Source organism: Primulina eburnea, chromosome 4 (genome assembly GCF_022965805.1).
Source record: "Primulina eburnea isolate SZY01 chromosome 4, ASM2296580v1, whole genome shotgun sequence".
Lineage (NCBI taxonomy): Eukaryota > Viridiplantae > Streptophyta > Magnoliopsida > Lamiales > Gesneriaceae > Primulina > Primulina eburnea.
Window position 1 is genome coordinate 3,333,389 of NC_133104.1, and position 20,644 is coordinate 3,354,032.

Genomic DNA, 20,644 nt, shown 5'->3' on the forward strand with positions numbered 1-20,644 from the left:
AGTAGGTTTTGTAGAACCCATTGCTCTATGTCAGACTTGTTTTGGCTTACATGGTTTTCAATGTGTTTAGAACTTTGGCTTATTTTCAACATTTTATGTGAGAAGACGGGAAAGGTTCAAGATGTTCCATATGAAATTCTGAATGTGCTGAAGTTTAACAGGTATCGCCTTCCGATTTGTACATGAACTTTGTTTCGGTCCTGATCCAAGAAATGTCGTGTTAAATGAATGTTTCGGCATGGTGTAGTGCGAGGAAATGCCAGTCTATTGTGTGCCACTTTGCAGATGGCAGACTTGTACTCTACTCCAAGGTTACTTACTTCAACTGTCTGTGTACACCTATTGGTTTAAAGTTGCTTCAGGAGAGAATATATATTTATTTTTAAGTTGTTCAGTTCCAACCTGGTCTTATATCTTTTGTTTTTGGCAATTTTAGTCTTTTTTTTTAATAAGAAGTATTGGTGTGATATTGCACACATCAACACCATATATAAGTGTTGCATCAACGTCACGTCAGAAAAATGATTAAAATTGTCAAAATTAAAAATATATGGGATAAATACTAAGATTTTACAATATAAAAAATTAAAATTATATAAAAACAAATGTACATTATAAAAATTGTATTTTTCCTGTCAGAATACTTGGTTCGATACAACTTGGTTCCCTACCTAAAATATTATTCTTGAATCAAACAACTCCTCTTCAGTGGGTCTGGTCTCTTTCAAGATATAGGGTATGTTCGGTTTTCGTTTTCAATATTGCCTAACTTCGCTTTGAAAACAATTGGGTTTTGAGAAATTTACTGGAGATGAAATATATATTTTGTTTATTTTTGGAAATGAATAAAATTCATTGTCGAGGCAAATCGTGCAACTTTATCTCATAATTAATTTTTTATAATCATATGTGAATATATGAAAATTCTTAAAAATAATACTCACTACCAAAAACACAGGACTTAACAACTACAATAGCGATCAAATTAGCTACGGAAATAGATACATCCGAGGCTGAATTCCAAATCTTTACTTTTGAATTTCAGTAAATATTTCGGAAAATAAAACTAAAAATCAATATAAATGCACGAGCATATTTATGAGTAAGTCTCTTGTGAGACGGTCTCACAAATATTTATCTGTGAGACGGGTCAATCCTACCGATATTCACATTAAAAAGTAATACTCTTAGCATAAAAAGTAATATTTTTTCATGGATGACCCAAATTTGTCTCACAAAAATACGACTCGTGAAACCGTCTCTCACAAGTTTTTACCTATAAATATATAGGTTAATTATTAGTATTTTTATTATTAACTAGTAGCAAAGCACGGCTGTAAAAACCCGATTTTTTTTACCATATCATTTAATAATTGATAGAAAAATTAGGATTTTAATAATATATTTTTGGGTACATATATTTGGATAAGATACATTGGAATATTTTGGAAATACAATATTAAGTCATTAAGTTATGAATATCATGCATAATTTCAAATTTGGGAGAATATGTTGCAAGATTGGAGATAATATATTAGACTCAGAAGACTAAGGCACAATATTGCCTATTTTCGAAAATCAACTAGATATTTTGCCTAAATATTGTATTGCCTAAAGATGTAATGTCATGCTAGAATAACCCTCAAGATGGGAAGCAAATCCTCCCTTCCTTTGCACCTCAAATTCGAGCCATTAGATTAGGAGGGAGGGGAGCTCGATTTGGTAGAAATCAGCAACAATGGAAAGGAGATTAGGGTCAAATATTGTGAGATTTATGTCAATATTGGGCATGATTTTTATGCCATAATTAACTCCATCTATTCCACCTATAAATACAACACCACCCTAGTCGTTCCTCCACACCACAAATTCGAAAATTCAGAGCTCCATATTCTCGAAAATTTCAGCAACATGTCTTAGCCAAACTCTGCACAAAATCGTCCAAGAAATCGAGCCAAAACGCTGTCCGAGCAAGAACGCGAAGCGATCAATTCTCGAAGCCAAATAGATACATTGCTAGCATAAATACATACGGTAAGTGGGCTGTTTTAAATACTTATAATCTCGGTTTTTATGCATATGAAAATTTTGGTTTTTGGTTTAAAAATACGGTCGAGTACCGTCATTTCGTCTATACGTTTTTACGAAATTTTGGTACGAATATGTTTGGCACTGTGAGGATTCCCTGAAAATGGGTGGAATTCCAACATATGGCCCTTAACAGTGGGATAGAACTGTTTTATGGCCTCGCCCCCTTAGAGGATTAAAACTTAGGGACTGACGTCAGTAAACCGTTGAAAGGTGAAAAATCGCAGTATTATTATGTTATGGAATTTACGTTACGATTATGAAAAGCATGTTTTATGTTTATGTTATGATTCGAAAATGTTATAAAACTTTTATGTAGTGTTCAAAGTCCCTCATTTACTGAGTATTCCCAAAATACTCACCCCCTTACGACCCTCCCCAGATAAAAACGAAGAACAGGTTGAAGAAGAGGAGTCCGAGCACTTTTTGGGTTGGTGATATGCACGACTAATAAGAATAGAATTATATTTTGAATTTATGATTAAATAAATTGTAAGACGCTTCCGCATTCATTACTATTTCGTTTGGATTTCATTATTGTAAAGACAATTTTATTTGAGGTTATGATTTATAAACTGGTTTCGGTTTATACTGTGCTACGAAAGGCTTGTTGTTTCGATTGTGTGATTGCTAAACAACGCCGGTGTCAAATCCCGAGTTTCGGGGCGTGACACGTGCATTGTACATAGGTAACAAATTTGAGTGCACTATGAATATTGATCGTAAATTTACAAATCAATGTAGACACGTAATTTTTTCACAAATTATTTAATAAGAAATATTGTTTCACAATTTGCCTATCATTTCACACAACCATGATTTATTTTCTCCAATCTTTTCTTTGTTTGATTTTTGAATCATTCAATATCTTTTTCATCTTTTTAAAATATTATTTTATTTTTCCTGTTTCTTTTTTCGATTAAATTCACCAACTGATTTTCATGTTTTTTTCATAATCGGATTTGATCAAGTTGATTAATTTTTTCGATATTTACCTTGTTTTTTTCTCATGATCTTCTTATTTTGTTTATTTAAGTCTTCATACTTTGGGTCTGACTTTATTTTATTTCATGTTGTTTTTTGGAAGTCTCACTTTTTTTCTCCACATCTTTAACCACCATTGACAACATATCGTTGTTCTTTTTAAGTAATTTTTCTAATTTGAAATGAAATTTGTCATGTTTCTTGTTTGATTACCTAATGTTCTCTTTAGTTAAGCCATATATTTTTCTTGTAAATGAACTAAACTTATACTTAAATAAGTTTTCAGCTATCTCATTTGAACACATACAAACAATTTACAATCATAAAAACTTTCAGTCTAATATTACGCTCACACAATTCTCATTTATTTCACGTCTCTACGTATCTATATATTCCAAAAAAAAATATGTTATTTTCAGATTATTATTCTTTCACAGGACAAATGACACACACTACAACCTCAAAACTGGTCTATGTTGCCGTTAGGTTATGCATCACTCTAAATCAAACAATAGTAATATAAATTTTTGCTTCATAGTTGTTGGATTATGTCTCAAAATAAGAAAAATTTCAGCGAATAAATAATAAATCATCATAAACGAAACATGCGAATCAATTATTTTAAATCAGAGGATAGAAGTCCATCTTATCGTGTCTAAATGCAAATAATAAATGGTGAGAAAAATGAATGTATATCTATATATCAAATCTAAAATACAAATTAATTTTTTTACTTATATAGTTTCTATTTCTAAGAAATGACATTTACTTCGACGTCATAGTCCAATTATTTAGGGTATGAACTTTGATTTACAATCATGTTTCAAAACGGAATGAGAGGGAAAAAGAAAATAATGAAGAAAAACAATACAATATCGTGTTGATGAATCTGTATTTATTGACAAAAAATTGATTCAAATTACATGAATATTAATATGAAATGAAATAATATAAATCATTAGATATTGAATTCCTAAACATTTTAACAAAATACTCAAACTGAAATACAAGAAGACATGTATATCATGGATAAATTTATTTTTTATGAGAAATATGACAAAATCTAATGCATATGAATTTTACTCCCTGATTCAATTTTGGTATGAAAAAAGTTAGAACTATCATTATTAACGTAAAAATCTATGTACCCAACAAATAAAAAGTAGATTAATAAAAAATGAAGAACACACATCAATTATATATAGATCAATCATAGCAATGCACATCAGATTTAAACTAATATGGTTTTCTCCATTTTGATTGTTTTGTGAATCGAAGTATATTAACTCATTTGATTCAAAAAAACTCAATACATTCACATGAGAACAAAAATAATGATCATTGTATATAAAAAATTTATTTAAATTAAAGTTGTAAATTGAAACTATGCAATATTAAATCTGGTTGTTTTTTTTAACATAACCGAAGTCGGAAAATTTCTAGGTCTCCAAAGCAACAGAGATAATAAAAAGATTGAAACTCGAGACTCGAGATATGATTATGTAATTAAATCGTCGAACCAAAAATGAAGAAAGAAAAAATTCAAAGCTAAATATACGACAAATGACAAAATTAAAAAAATACAATGTAATAGTAAAAGTAGTACATATAAATGTATCCACTCATCAACTTTTTATTGAAATACGATCCATACATGAAAAAACATGACCTATCATTCGTAAGTTATTAACGGCATCCTGAAAACGTTCGGATCGAAATATGACTTTCAAATTAAGTTTTGAATAAGTAGATGTTGTCAAAAGTAGTGGTAACACAAAGATTGAACATCGAGATGTAATTATAGAATTAAACCATCCAATCAGAAACAATAAGAAGAAGAAGACAAATCAAATTTAAATAGACAAATGACAAAATAACTATAGTGATACCAAAAGACAAACATAAAACATATCAAAAAACAAACATAAAATGTGGAATTAATATTTTTATAATAATAATAATAATAATAATAGATAAAAGATAACAAAACAAAATAAATGTTTTTAATATTTTGGAATATCGGCCAACAGCAAATCTTGGTGAGATTTGAACCAAATGGATGCTGGCTTAATTAATTTTCGCATCAAAAGAGAGCCAATTATAATAACTTTTACAGCTTTAAACTAGTAATTTTAAATTTCATTCGTCTACTTTTGTTTGAAGCTTGGCATCTTCTTTTTCTCACCTTTCTAGTCAATTAGATCTCCACCAAAGCTTCCATTAAATGATCAAGCCGCCATTAATACCCTCTCCATAAACTATTAACGTGCAGAATTAATTTTGTTCTTCGAAGTGAAAGAAATAATATTCTTGATTTCTAATATTGTAAATTATTCAAATTAAGAACATAAATCTTAGCACGTCAATTAATTATTTTCATAAAGTCACGGCTATATATATACCTTGCGCTCGTGAGAATTGCCTGAGTTCCTTGTGAGAGTTTTTTAGTCGGCGAAAACTATCAAAATCGGTTATATTATAAGTTGGTCTGATTTAAATTTTATTTTATCTTTTAATCAGTCAAATTCGGTTTTAGTATAATATCTCTACTTCCTCTGCTATTTCTATCTTTTCGTGTCTAAATACAACGTGACATTGGATTTTGCTGACATGACACTGGTCAACATAGTGTCAAAGATCACTAACATGTCCAATGCATTTCAACACTGAAGTGAAAGAGGTACTAAAATTGGTAGAGAAACATAGTTGTTGAACTTAAATCTAAAATTTTACAATTAATTAGATTTCTAAAATCAAAATTATGCTAAATTTAAATATAATGCAATTTTCTCATTTAGTTAAAGCTCAATTTGAGAACAGCTTCCATTGATTGAGTTCAGCTTAAATTTGAGCCTCTCAAGAGTCAAGCACATAATTAAGCAGAGTAGAGTTGATAATAGAGTTGTACATGCAGATTTTGGCCGGAAACCAAAAAAAAAATCGAAATTCAAAGGACTTGTGCTCGAACTAGATAGAGTTCGGATTTTCGAAATCAGACTCGACAAATTTGATTTTCTCGAGCATCACAAATTAATTTCCAGTTCGAGCTCGAATTGATAAAAAATGTTGTTCACTTTTAAAATTTTAATTTTATAAAAAAAATAATAAGGAACAAATGGTGATTTAATTTAGAAAGAATTCGGATTTTTTCTTTTTAGAAAAAAAACAGAAGAACACCCGATCTAAATAATAAAAAGACATTATTAAAGCAAATTGGGAATCGTGCTAAAATATTATCCATCGTACGAAAGGAATTAAGTTTGTTCTAGGTCATGTTGGCATGCATGCATCGTAAGTGCATGAAAATATACAAAATTCAAAGCAAAAAAGAACATTGTCACATTGAAGATAAAGCAAGATATGTTCTCTCCATGTCACGTAATTAATCTTTTTAATTATCATTCTTTTACACTCTCCTCTAATTTCGTGAAAGTAAATAGAATCACCCAACTTATAAAAGGAATAACCTGCAGCCACAATAAGAATTAGTGGAGTGAAATAAATTAATTATTATATTTAATCCATATTTTTTTTTCACAAGAAAAAAAAAACTTTTTCGTCTCAATCAAGTCTTAGTTTTCTATCTTTCAATTTATTTATATTTTTGGAAATTGATTTTGTTGTTTGTTTTGCAAGTTTAGTCATTTTTCAATTAGAATGTATACGTTACATCGGATATATTGTCACAGTCGTCAGCATAAATGAAAATTGCAATTTTTCCCTTGTTCGCTTCATATTTTCTAGCAAGTACTATTTTACAACTAAAAACTGAGCCGACCGAATTTATTTTAAAACCAAGTGAATCTAATTTATGACAAAACTGATATAAACACCTACACTAACTAATCGAATCTACCGAAATCAATTAAACATTTTAAGAAAATAATTAAAATCGAGTCAAACTAACCAATTATATTTTAAAAAATAATAATCAATCTAATGAAATAAAGAAATTAAAAAATGAATATGTGGAACCATACTTTCACAACTCCACCTTTTATCCCTGCTGTAAAAGAGAAAAACAGATACTGCCAAAAGCTCAATACTCCATCAAAATCCCACAAAACCTAGCTAGCTATTCTTCCTTCTTGCAGAGTCATTTGTTAAGCTCGAATCCCATTTTTCTTCCAAGCTCTAGTTTCCTTTATTCTTTAGCTTTCCGTCGTATGATACGGATACGAACTGTTTCTTGGCAAGTTTTCGACACAGATTATAGAGAAATGAAGAGTTGTAGTATTAGAAATTTTTCTAAGTTGTTTTTTTGCGTACTTTTATTGGTAGGAGTTGAGTTCTTGAAAACTGATGCTGCTGAAAACGGAGGAAGCAAGATGAACACTGGGTTAAACGGGCCTGTTGGGGCCATGTCAAAGTTCGATCTCAACCACGCGAGCAAAAGAAGGATTCCCAATGGACCTGACCCGATTCATAATAGGTACAGCATGTATTTTTCATCTCTGTTGATCGTTTAAATTCATCGTAGGCAAATTTACGACCGTGTCAATTTTGGTTTTTTATGTTGTCAAAATAAAGTTTTATTCTTGTATCGTTTAATTTTTTAAACTTAATCCTTTTTCTCATTGAGACTGTTGACGTGGTAATACACACGTGAATGTCACATTGACACCACATCAGTGTCACAATAGAAAAATGATCAGAATTACAAAAATAGAAAAATAGCGGACTGAGACTGAAAATCTGAAAACATAAATTAGCAAAATCATATATATGACCAATATTGTAATTTTCCCAACTAATTAAAATAATTGTCTTATTGTAAAATATACGTGATTTTATGAACATAATAAAACGTTGCATGTGCAATATTGCATCATGTTTTCATCAATTATTTTGATATAGAATTCTTTTCATTTCATGTTGTTAAAGTTCTTGAATCTTAAGCCTGTTGAGAATTAAAGCATAAAAGAGTTTGCCATATTCCATCGTAATATACAGCTTTATCTGTATTTAAGCAGATTTTTTAAAGCTAAATTCAAACATTTCAATCTCTTTTCGGCTCTTTTGATGGCTTCAACCTTTTTATGTCTGTGGTTTTTACTTGTATTCCCTTTTCCCTCTACTTTATAATTTTACCAATTAACCGAAATAATCGAACAGCATGGCCTAATAGACATGCCGAGGATTTGATCGACGGCGAGAAAATGAGACTGGTTTTGTATATAGTTCGAGACTGGAAAATTTGGAGCGAGGTTGGGTTTGCCTAAATCTTTTTTAAGATATGACCCCCGTTAGGTAATTTATTGAGAAAGGACATGTATTTCTTCTGGAAAAATAAGTATAAGTATTTGGCCTTGTTTTTTCCATTTCGGGACAATATACCTTTGTTTAATTTCCCATATTCAACATTTAAATGTGTGCTTCGTAAACTTATATAAATTTAGGAACAATGAAATATTCTAAATCCAAATTCTTATTGCATACGTACAAGAAAACATGACTTCAGAGACAGATTTTACGTTTTTTTTTCTTTTTATTTGAAACAGAAGATCTGGAAACTCACGTCAACCACCAGGTCGTCAAGCTTAGATAGAAGCATTGAGACGATTGCTACGTGGATCTGGCAAATTAGAGAGCACTAAAGATGTGTATATGCATGATATTAATTAATGAGATCTCTTGAATATACATATACATATATATATATATATATATATATATATATATATATATATATATATAGTTTTGATATGTTGTATACCTATCATGTATATTTGTGTGAGTACCGATGATATGTCACTTGCATATTGGATGTACAGTTTATATTTTATTACATCCATAGATGAGTATCACATTATCGGTGCACATTTAAATATTCATGATAAGTGTATAAGATATCAAAATTATATATATGTTGAGGAATCTTTTTTTTTTTAAATTATTGCTTTGGTATTTGGTGTGACAATTTAAAGGAGGGAGGTTCCATTATGCATTTATGCTAGCTATGCTTGTATAATTTTCACTAATTTCTTTTAAATGATAACGAAACTAAATAATTAATTCTTTGAGAATAAACTAATCAATTGTTATTGTCTATCAAAAGATTTGTCCAAATTTATGATACGTACGTTCGAAGAACATAACTTTTCCAACGAAAATCAGCCTAACCGATTTATTAGTTTAATTGAATCCTATTACCTATACCACTCAAAAGGATTAGATTAGTTTTTTTTTTTATTAACTTGTTATAATTTCACGTAGAAGTTTAATATAATATAATATAATATGATTATTTAATGATGATGGGGAATGTTTTGTTTTAATCATGAGTTGTGTATTGTTGGCATGTGTGTTTTTAAACTAAAGCAAATCCACCATTTAAAGGTGCTTTGCATATCATGAAAAGAAGAAAAACAGAATTGGGGGCATAGCATCTTTGGAGGGGTTAGTCTTTTTCACTAGATTCTTTGGTGAGAAAATCTTTTGGTTGTTTAACATCCTCTCATATTTTTCTGATCGTGTCAAGAAATTATATAGATCGAAAAAAACGAGTCAGCTTGTAAATCGTCATATATTTGATTCGTATTTGAAATTATCTATTTGAATTCAGATTAAAGTTATTGGATAGAAATTTCTAACATGTTTTGGGTAAAGAGACGAGAAACTTTAAAAGAAGGCAAAAACTTGTGTGAGATGCTTTCAGGGATCATATTTTGTGAGACGAGTCTTTATTTGAGTCATCCATGAAAAAAGTATTATTTTTTATGTTACAAGTATTATTTTTCATTGTTAATATCGGTAGGGTTGACTCATCTCACAGATTAGGATCTGTGAGACGGTCTCACATGAGACTCACTCTTGAAAGAATCATAAATATATATATATATTACCATGTTTGAAATTATGTCTAAGTTCCAAGTATTTCAACTCCTATTTTCATTCCTTTTTTGGGGAAATATACATGTTCAATTTTCCCATTTCATATAAACATTGTATTTTTAAAAAAACATTAAATATTCATAAATTTCAAATTATTCCGGTTACTGAATTGAATTTTGACCCATTCGACTATAATTAAATTTAAAATTCTCACTTATAAAATTAAATAAATTAATATGATCTGATACAATATTAAATCTGTAACAAAAGAATATGTTTCTCTAACAAAAATTTGAAAATGTATACAAGAAAATATTTTTAAAAAAATCGAATTCTTTTTGGGGAAGTTATTTAAAAATCCCCAATCATAATATTTCTTTGCATTCACTCCCTACCCACAAAATTGTGGTACTATTTCATACAAAATGTGGTACACTTCATGTGGAAATGTGGTACACTTCATGTGGAAATGTGGTACTAAAAAAGTACTTAGGGACTGAAAACAAAGAAAAAAGGTGGCTGGGGACTGAAGCCAAATTTCCCGATTTTTTTTCCTCTTTTGGAGAGGATTTGAAAATACTTTCAACCAGTGGACCCCACTAGAACTATTGGGCTAAACCAGCCATGAAAAAGGGTCCATTCTATCTCACAAGGGCTGAAGCTATCTTACGCGGTAGGTGTAGGTAAATGCCTTCGGTGCTCAACAGCTCGCCACGTGTCACGCATCTTCGTTTCTTTGACCCGGCGGAGCCACCGGGGCGAGAAATTTTTATAATATAAATAATAAATATAATGTACGGCCCACTCATCCTCCATTTGACGTACATTTGAATTTCATTTCGCATTCCACCATTTCCAATTTGTTCAAAGTTTCTAATCCGATCTATACTTACATATATAGATCTGTCTCTGTTGCATCTGTTTTGTGAATAATCCGACGCAAATCTTGAAATTTTCCTCGTTATGATTGGATATAGATAGTGTTGAAAGGGTTGCGAAATCTTTTAATCATCGAGAATCATGGCGAAAATGGTGAACCGATTTTTGCTCATACTTAGATCTCAGGTGATGTAACGGCAGCATTGATTTGTATTTTTACGTGCTTGAAAGTCGAATCTCGAACTCCATTTTCAGATCGAAGTGCGAAAACTTGAACGGGCGTAGCAGAGGTGAGGTGTTTTCGAAGAAATTTTGGTGAAAATGCCTGGGTACGGGGATTTGGATAGGCAGATAGAGCAATTGATGGAGTGCAAGCCGCTATCGGAGGCGGAGGTGAAGATTCTGTGCGATCAGGCTCGAGCTATTTTAGTGGAGGAATGGAATGTGCAGCCGGTTAAATGTCCTGTCACTGTGTGCGGCGACATACATGGACAGTTTTACGATCTGATCGAGCTGTTTCGGATAGGCGGCAATGCTCCCGATACGAATTATCTCTTTATGGGGGATTATGTTGGTACTGTTTTATTATTTCCATTCATTTTAGTGAATTAATTAATTTAGTAAAGCTGTTTGCTTAGCCGTATCTGTTAGAACTTAGGGGCATGAGAACAGAATGTTTTGAGGTTTTTGTAGCTGTTGATTGCTAGTGAGTTGGATGATCGTGGATTCATCTGTGATGGGTGTTTATGGAGTTAAGAAGGGTGTTTCTAATGTAATTGGTATTATTAATCTTGTCCGATACGGAAATAGAGAAATGATAGTTCTTGTTTGATGCATAGATGCAATAGGTTGGTCCGTAGCTCTGTTTCCAAAGGTAGATTCTTTTGATGGATTGATTCCTTATTTGCGAATCAATTATCTTGTTAGACATAGACTGATAGACAATAAATCTAATCCAGATGATAACTTTGCTATTTGTTCGGTTTGTCTCTAACTGGGAGGTTTTCTATTGAGATTTCTTCACCGCCGGTTAGCTGAATACAAAATTATTTATCTTTATGGCATGCTTATCCAGTGATTTTTGTACTTGACACAAAATGTCCAACTGGGGGCATATGTTTGTTTGAGATGTTTATTGAACATGGCAACATTTTGATTTGGGTATGTTGTGATATGGGATTCTGGGATGACAGGTGGCTTTAGAATGCTTAGTTGTGTCAGTGTGGATGAGGTCACAAAGCGAGAAATGAGATTGAAAATGGATCTATGATTGAGGAAATAGTGGCGTAAGCCCTGCGATAATGTTTATTTATTTTCCATCCGATCTTGTTTACTCCTGGATAATGTTTGTTTGGGCCTGTTGTTTTATCTAGTACACTACTGATAAAATGGTCATGCAACTTTGATCGCAATTGCATTCCACATCTCAAAGATATATATTGAAATGTCCGCTCTCCTGCTAACCGGTAAAGACAATGCTGGAGTTTGCATGCACACAACTCACAAGGGAATGAGGGTTTCTGTTTGCTTTTGGTTCTTGTTGTAGTCACTTAATGAAACACGTGGTTGAATTTAGTCTCATATACTTAGATTATGCTCAATAGCTTACTCCATAAAAGATATCTTGATCATACTAAAATTTACTGATAAAGCTTTTATACTTTTCCCCCTGATCTTTATGTCAGACTAATCTCTACCTATTATATGTTTCATGTGGTTCTATACATATTTTGTGTTTTTCGATTTTTGTTGATTTGTAATGAGCATCACTACATTCCATTGACAATCATTCATTTTACGCAGATCGTGGGTACTACTCAGTGGAGACGGTCACACTTTTAGTGGCTCTGAAAGTTCGTCATAGAGACAGAATTACAATTCTTAGAGGAAATCATGAAAGTCGGCAAATCACTCAAGTGTAAGATTTTTCCTTGTAAGGCTATTAGAGTTCTGGTAATGTTGTGTTGGATCACTTCATATATCTCTGAATATAAAGTACGCATGATATCCTCAGCATATCAGAAAGGTTGTTAAATTCATTAGTGTGCTAATGTTTTTTTCATACAATGGAAGAGATTTTATGCATGAAAATTAGTGGAGACTTGTTTGTGTTTTATGAATGATATTGCATTTGCAAATTGGCGGCATACCTTTTTGGTTTTGCCATGGTGCCATATTTCATAGAGCACATAAAAAATTATAACATGGTTGATTTCAGGCTTCAGCGCTCTGTGGACACCCATCCTATAAAAAAATAAATAATATTAAGTACAAGGGAATCAAGTTAATATTAACTACTTCTCTTTGTTATTTCTATTTTATGTCCTGGCTGATAAATGTGTTCTAAATATTTAGAAATGCATGTCATACAAGGCATCATCAAAGCAACTCTACTCTCTTTGTTGGATCTCTGTATTTATTCATTTGCAACTTTTTTGTGTCTTGTATCGCTCAGCTATATGATGCAATATGCTAGTTGGTAGTTTTCTAAGATTCCACCATTGATGATCTCTTTATTGATGATAACCCTGCTGAACTCAACTTTTAAGTTTTAATTAAATCAGATATGATATTCTGGTAGCTAACTTTTAACTTTTAATTAAATCAGATATGATACTCTGGTAGCTAATATAGCATCATATTAGACAATTTTGTTAACTAGTTCAGATGTACATTTTAATTTGTAACGACATTCAGTTCACCTGATTGCATGTAGATTCTGTGGTCCTTATTGCTGTTTATATTAACTCCTGATGTTATAGGCTTAATTTTAAGATGAAAACAGACATTTGCATTGTGAAATACTATGTTATGAATGTTGAAAACAAAACTAGGATAAAACCAAATAAGACTTGATATGAGATTCCTTGATTTTCTATTCCACGACTATCTCCATAGTAATGGCAGTACCTTGTGACAACCAGGTATGGGTTCTATGATGAATGCTTGAGAAAGTATGGCAATGCCAATGTGTGGAAGTATTTCACCGATCTTTTTGATTACCTTCCCCTGACAGCGCTTATTGAGAGCCAGGTTTGTATGCCAAATTGACATATGCTTCTGCTTTAATGATATCTTTGTTTCTATGTCTAATGCCTTGTTTACTTGTAGGTCTTCTGCTTACATGGGGGTCTTTCACCATCTCTTGATACTCTAGACAATATTCGATCTTTGGACCGTATACAAGAGGTGCGATAAATTTCATATTGCTAGACCATTTTCACTGCAATATTTTATCAGGCATCTCACCTATTTTCTTAAAGTGTATTCTCAATATTTTGTGACTTTTCTTCCTCTACTGGGGAGGGAAAAATTATTCAACATCTTGAAGCTTTGTTTTCAAAACCATTTTTCTTCAATTAATTTTTTTTGGTTCCCAAATTTTAATAGGTTCCACATGAAGGACCAATGTGCGATCTCTTGTGGTCTGATCCGGATGATCGTTGTGGATGGGGTATCTCACCACGTGGTGCTGGTTACACCTTTGGACAGGATATAGCCTCTCAGTTCAACCATACCAATGGACTCACTCTAATTTCAAGAGCCCACCAGCTTGTTATGGAGGGTTTTAATTGGTGTCAGGTGAGCATGTAATTTTAACGAATGATCCATCATGGACTTATCCTTGGTTATTTTGTCATTAACCTGTTATCTCAAAAACTCGAACTCATAGGAGGTGGACAAATGATAGCCTTATATTTTAACACTTGGATTTCCAGGAAAAGAATGTCGTGACTGTCTTCAGCGCCCCAAACTATTGTTACCGGTGTGGAAACATGGCTGCGATTCTTGAAATCGGGGAAAACATGGAGCAAAATTTCCTTCAGTTCGATCCAGCTCCTCGACAGATCGAGCCTGACACCACACGTAAGACTCCAGATTATTTTTTGTGAACTAAGGAATCTCGGATTCCTATTTCTCGTACATGCTTACAGTTTGTTAAGATAGAAGAGAGTGTTGTTATTTGAGGACTGTTGTCAACATAATTTCCGGAGAGTCAGACAGACTAAGGCACTGCCCTTGTCTTGTATATTTTTTCCCCAAGAGGAGAACGTAACGATAACATGGTATATTGTCTTTTGTAATTTACAAGGTTGTTCGTAGGAAACAGTTTTCCCCCTTTCCAGGTTCTGTTTGATTTTTTAAAATCTCAATTTTTATTCGTTGAGCACCAGGTGTCCTATGATTGGGTTTTTTAATATACAAAAAAAATTATATGTTTTAATTCATAAAGTCAAATAATCTCTCACTCTCGGTTTCAAGTTTTCTTGGATGTAATAAACTTTATGTGAATACTGATCCTTCTTTCTTCTTACCAAAGAACAAATTAAGAGCCAGTGAATTGGAGTCAGGATCGTGTACATTTATGGCATTCCTTCCACAAATTCTTAGCCATACGCAATGCCACCAATTACATAATATTATTTTCACAAATGAATATTTATAAATTTTAAATTTGTCTAGGATTATTGATCCAATCCTGGCAAATCACAATCTATTTACAAACCCAAAAAAAAACAATCGTGGCAGTGGATGATTTGAGAGGTTGGTGGAGAGACGTATTAAATCTACTGGTCCGTCTTAGAGGCCTGAAATCGATTAGAGCAAAGAATTAAGGCACGGCAACATCTAAAATTCGATTAACCAAATTCTGTCAGATAACATGGCTTTCTTGTTTTTGAGTAGATAGTTTAGCTTTAGCTTTTCATTTTCCTGGAAAACTTATTTCAATTTCTTAATTAATTAGCTTTAGTTCGTTAAATTCCATGTGTTCTTTGATGTGCACAAATAAGTCTATTTCCAAATGTTTCAGTTTAATTTCCTGTAATTCTCAGATTTCATTTTCTTTTGGCATTCAAGAAAAGATGAATAAAGATCTGTTATCACATAAATTAAAGATGAATAATATGCTTTCTTAAGAACACATTTAATTAAAACATATAATAAATACGTACACATCGTTGTCTAGCTAGCTACTTTTTTAAAAAACAATAGACGAAACATGACCTTGCATAGGATAAAATAGATTAATGCACCCATTCATCTAGTAAATAATGTCATATCTAAAGATTTATAAACCTAACTAATCCAACTTTAAGCTTTTTTTAAAAAAAAAAAAACATTATTCGTCAAACTTTACAACACAAACATCACTATCAATATTACCGATAATCATTCCCCATCATCAAGCAACACTGATGATGCTATCCCCACCACTTCCATTAAAGCTTGCTGGCATTGCTTCGAAAGCCGCAGCATGTCGTCCAGGTTGGGCCGGCGGTGGCTGTGGCTGTGGCGGAGATTGTTTGTTGGATAATCGTGCCGGGGTAGTCGATAAATTAAGTGACGAAGGAGGAGGGTACTGATCAGGGGTGGTGGATTTATTTAGGTCTAGTTTTGCCATTTTTGAAGATGGGGGGAGGGGTAAAATGGGAATGGGCATGATGGGTCTTGGTGAATTGTTGAGCTGTAGCAAAGACATATTCTCAATCGAACTTCTTTCAATTGGTACAATCAAAGGTTTTATGGACAATGGGAAAGAGGGAGAAACTGGGAATTTTTCAAGTTTTTTGGTTACATTTTCTTGGGGCATAATTGGTGGGGTTTCAAGATGAATTTGGTCTTCAATCGTTGAACCCAAAACCTGTTAGAAAAACGACAAGTAAAGAAAGGAAACATTAAAAATCGAATTTAATTGGACATTAGGACTATACATTATTATTTATTGGCTTTCTATTTAGGGGTCTACCAACTTTAAATTTTAATCACGTGCTGCGAACCACAAACCATTAATTAGCATTGAGATTATCAATTTTTTGGGAGGCATGTTGTTGAATAATATAATACACACCGACTCGAGTTTGAACATAAAAATCAAGACAAAAACTTGTGTCAGACAGTCTCACGGATCATAAAAAGACAGATCTCTTATTTGGGTCATCCATAAAAAATTATTACTTTTTATACCAAGATTATTACTTTTTATTGTGAATATCAGTCGTGTTGACCCATCACACAGATAAAAATTCGTGAGACTGTCTCACAAGAGACCTACTCAAAGATGAATAGATGGTTGAACTAAAAACGTGATTTAGGATAAACACTTTTTTATGCAATATTTGTAATCAAATCGATGTGAATTTCAGTAGGTGGCGATTCTTCTAATGGAACATATGAAAAACATTTAAAAAATTTGAAGTGAAGCAACCTATACCTTAATTAATACCCACTTGGTAAGAAAAAAATAATCAATAAATAGAATAGAATTGACGTCATACCGCGTCGGTGGTGATGTCAAAGAGACTTGATCTCCGGCGGCGCCTGTTTTGGCTGTTCCGGCGGAGGAAGTATTTTTGTGCGTGGCTGGCAACCTGTGTAGGCGTTCGTGTCTTCACAAAGTTTCTTGAAATTCCTCTCCAATCTCCTTTCCCTACTTTCTGCAGCCCTAGTAGGAATAGCTTGTGTTCTTCCTCGCTCCAAGCCACACCTATTTTTGGAATGAACCAAGATAATCTAATTCAACGATCACTAAGTTGTTGAAATATTATCTCATATTTGCAAGAAATTAAATATCAAATATCGACGGACGGATTTGTATCTGAGAGCTGAAAGCATGGAACGGTGTTTTTAAACAAATTTCCTTCATTCGACAAAATATATCAACACGAAATTAAATGAGCCTATATCTCCACTTTTAAGTTGAACTCGAGAATTCTACAATGATAAAATCGAAAAGATCGACAAACATGATCGGGGAGTTAACGTGATAAGATATTAAGATCGACTTGCCTCTCTTGCGGTGACGGCTCCGTTGGACGACATCGTCGGAGACATAGCCGCCGGCAACATCATTAATATTGGAGTCCTGCCCCTGCTCATATTGAGCTAAGTTATTGGTGCTCGCGCTCTTCCTTATAAACGATCCTTCCACCACTCTTACGCCGAATAGCATGAACCCTTTGCCGCCGCCGCCGGTGGCTGCGCAGCCACTGACCTCTGAACATGTTCTTGAGTTTTGGTCATCGTTCCCCACTGACTGGGATGCCATTGCTGCGAACAGACTAAGCTTTTGTGGCAAGGAATTAATAAAAGGAGAAGTTATGGGAAGTGAGAAGTGAGAAGCAGCTTTAGTTTATTTACGTATGGCCGAGGGTTCTGTTCTTTGGTTTAGTGTCCAATAAAATTTTGTTATTTTGTCAAAACAATTTGGTAAATGATTGGGAAATATTCATGTGTTGTATTATGGACTTCTGTTAGAAATAAAATAATGGCCGACCACACAATAAAAGTTAATGGCAAAAATTTGTGTGAGACGGTTTTACGGGTCGTATTAGAGTATTACTTTTTATTGTGAATATGAGTAGGGTTGATCCATCTCACGGATTGAGACGGTCTCACATGAGACTCACTCAAAGTTAAGTCTAGCTCCAATATATGTTAAAATTAAGATTTAAACCTAACTCAACTCCAAAACTAGCTCAAATACATATTATTGTTCAAATCAATATATACAATTCTAAAAAACTTAATACAGCCGATGTGAGATTTTTAACAGTATGTCATGTATAGCGAGCATCTGGCATGTTATCAAAAGTGATAGTCGATGGTGAATATGTTACTTGAAAATTTTAAATCGTATAATAGCTCTGACACTATGTTTCGATTGTTCTCCTAACAGAAATGATTATTGAACTTTTTATCATATGGTTATTTTGTGAATTTATTTCATACATTATATATAATATAATAACATAGATATATAATACCATCTCAAATTTACAGAAAATTTCATCTGGGGTAGGGAGCTGAGTACGTAACTACAAGTGCAAAATGTTCATGTATAATACATTTATTCATAGAAATTTGAGTGAAAAGTCACTTAACTTGCATATATTAAAAATTAGAATACAAGTTTCTAAGAAATTACGCATTGGAGTGAATTTGTTTCGAAAGTTCGAGGAAAAAAATTATATAGATTAATTATATAAATCTATTACACATATTTTCGTGCTTCTGAATTTCATCAATTTATTTTATTTGAACTATGCAGAATTAACCAAAACATAAGAGATTTTTTTTGTGAAACCTTAACTTGATTTAAAAAAAGTAGTCCCAGTACTGGAGTATAAATCAAGAATTGGATATTGGCATTATGGATGTGATTTTGACATTTTACTCAAAAAAAATAAAAAATAAAATAATAATAATAATGGGATGTGTGTACTTTTTTAAAATAAAATAAAATAAAATAAAGAAAGAAAAGATTAGTGGAGAAGAAAGGAGGTTCTCCATCATCGAAATGGCATATTCTTTGCAATGTGACATTTTGAATCTATTGCTTTGTTTATTGACCATTAATGGTGGGTGGGATGTGTGAGGATAATAGGTATTATGACCCCACTCTCCCATTCATTCTTCTTCTCGCTTCTTTTTAACTTTAAAAACTATTTTGATTTCTTTTGGGTATTTTTAGAGGTTTATTTTTTTTAAAAAAAAATATTTTTTATCTCAAAGGAGGGGGAAAATTTACAAAGAAATGTAGTTGTATAAATCTTCTCTGATAATTGACATTGATATCCAACTCCTATGCACGCATCTCGTGCATGTATATTGAAATGTTGATACAAACTTGTATGAGACGGTTTCACGGATTGTATTTTGTGAGACAGATATCTTATTTGGATAATCTATGAAAAATATTACTTTTTTATTGTGAATATGGTATAGTTGACCCGTCTCACAGATAAAGATTTGTGAGATCGTCTCATAAGAGACCTATTTATTAAAATTTTAGATATGACTATTTATAAGAATTTATAATATGTATTCAAATATGATAATTCATCGAGAAATTCGGTTAAATAAAAATAGCAAACGAACTAAGTTATAATAAATTGGAGGGAGTCTAAGACATAAAATTTCTTGCACATAAAGTGCACGAATGATGGTCTAAGGCATGTCCAGGGTTCGTGCCGGTCTTTGCTTGGCTAGATGTTATTCCAGACCTTGCACAGATTCTGCACCTTCATTGTCAAGAATTTTCTTTGCCGTTTTCGTATGATGTTTCCTCATTTCTCAGATAATTTCTAATGTGGAATTGCATTGTTTGACTTTCTTTTCTATTTTCAAGTTTTCTCCAAATTTCAGTTAAATCTAAAGACAATACAAATAAGACGACTTAAATACAAAGCTCGGAATCAAAACACAAGATAAATACAAATACGACGAAATAAATCTCTTTAGAATTCGTGCTTACCAATGACTTTAATTATTCTGAAATTTATTATAATTTATATATATATATATATATATTGTTTTGGGAGTGATCCATATAAATTTAAATAAGATTGAGATAGTTTCGTTTTTTAGTGAATTTGTGGTAATAGAAATTTTTATTAAATATTAAACATTATATAAATAGAATTATATAAAAATAACACATGGTTATGGAATATAATATCTTGAGTCAATGCCAAGATATATAGAGAATTTAATGCATCTTGAACAACTAACTAGTTGAACTAAGCAGTTTACATAAAAATTCATCAAAAAAAAAAATTTAAACCATTTCCTACATAATTAATCTAATGAAAGGAGCCCATCTTGTTTAAAATTGCTTAAATGGTAAGTATAACAAGTCGCTTTGCGAGGGTCACGTGTTTCTTGAAGTTTGTTTGTTCATCACCTTTTTTAAAAAATTAAAATATATATATATTTATGTATATATATATATATATATATATATATGTGTGTGTGTGTGTGTTTGCGCGCGCGCGCGAATGTATTGTACACTTAGTTTTCTTTTTTTAAGAAGGATAAATCACCGTTGTTACTCTTTGATTGTATATTAAGTAAACTT

General features: G+C 32.1%; 2 protein-coding genes across 2 annotated transcripts; one reads left to right on the forward strand and one right to left on the reverse strand.

The window, feature by feature from the left end:
- Positions 1-10,735: 10,735 nt before the first annotated feature.
- LOC140830649 (serine/threonine-protein phosphatase PP2A-2 catalytic subunit-like) lies at positions 10,736-14,893 on the forward strand. The gene is made up of 6 exons (XM_073194065.1): positions 10,736-11,359; positions 12,589-12,703; positions 13,710-13,818; positions 13,897-13,974; positions 14,176-14,367; positions 14,505-14,893. The coding sequence occupies exons 1-6, from the start codon at positions 11,107-11,109 to the stop codon at positions 14,676-14,678; spliced, it is 921 nt and encodes a 306-aa protein (XP_073050166.1). The 5' UTR covers positions 10,736-11,106; the 3' UTR covers positions 14,679-14,893.
- Positions 14,894-15,895: 1,002 nt separating this feature from the next.
- LOC140830650 (transcription factor MYB1R1-like) lies at positions 15,896-17,996 on the reverse strand. Its single transcript, XM_073194066.1, has 3 exons — positions 17,575-17,996; positions 17,064-17,272; positions 15,896-16,429 (listed from the first exon to the last, which is right to left on the reverse strand). The coding sequence occupies exons 1-3, from the start codon at positions 17,831-17,833 to the stop codon at positions 15,971-15,973; spliced, it is 927 nt and encodes a 308-aa protein (XP_073050167.1). The 5' UTR covers positions 17,834-17,996; the 3' UTR covers positions 15,896-15,970.
- Between the last annotated feature and the right edge of the window lie 2,648 nt (positions 17,997-20,644).

Coding starts and splice junctions, on each gene's coding strand:
- LOC140830649 (XM_073194065.1), top strand. CDS start 11,107: ATGCCTGGGTACGGGGATTTGGATAGGCAGATAGAGCAATTGATGGAG. Junction 11,360..12,588: donor CTTTATGGGGGATTATGTTG/GTACTGTTTTAT, acceptor CATTTTACGCAG/ATCGTGGGTACTACTCAGTG. Junction 12,704..13,709: donor AGTCGGCAAATCACTCAAGT/GTAAGATTTTTC, acceptor TGTGACAACCAG/GTATGGGTTCTATGATGAAT.
- LOC140830650 (XM_073194066.1), bottom strand. CDS start 17,833: ATGGCATCCCAGTCAGTGGGGAACGATGACCAAAACTCAAGAACATGT. Junction 17,273..17,574: donor GAGCCGTCACCGCAAGAGAG/GCAAGTCGATCT, acceptor TTCCAAAAATAG/GTGTGGCTTGGAGCGAGGAA. Junction 16,430..17,063: donor TTGACATCACCACCGACGCG/GTATGACGTCAA, acceptor TTTTTCTAACAG/GTTTTGGGTTCAACGATTGA.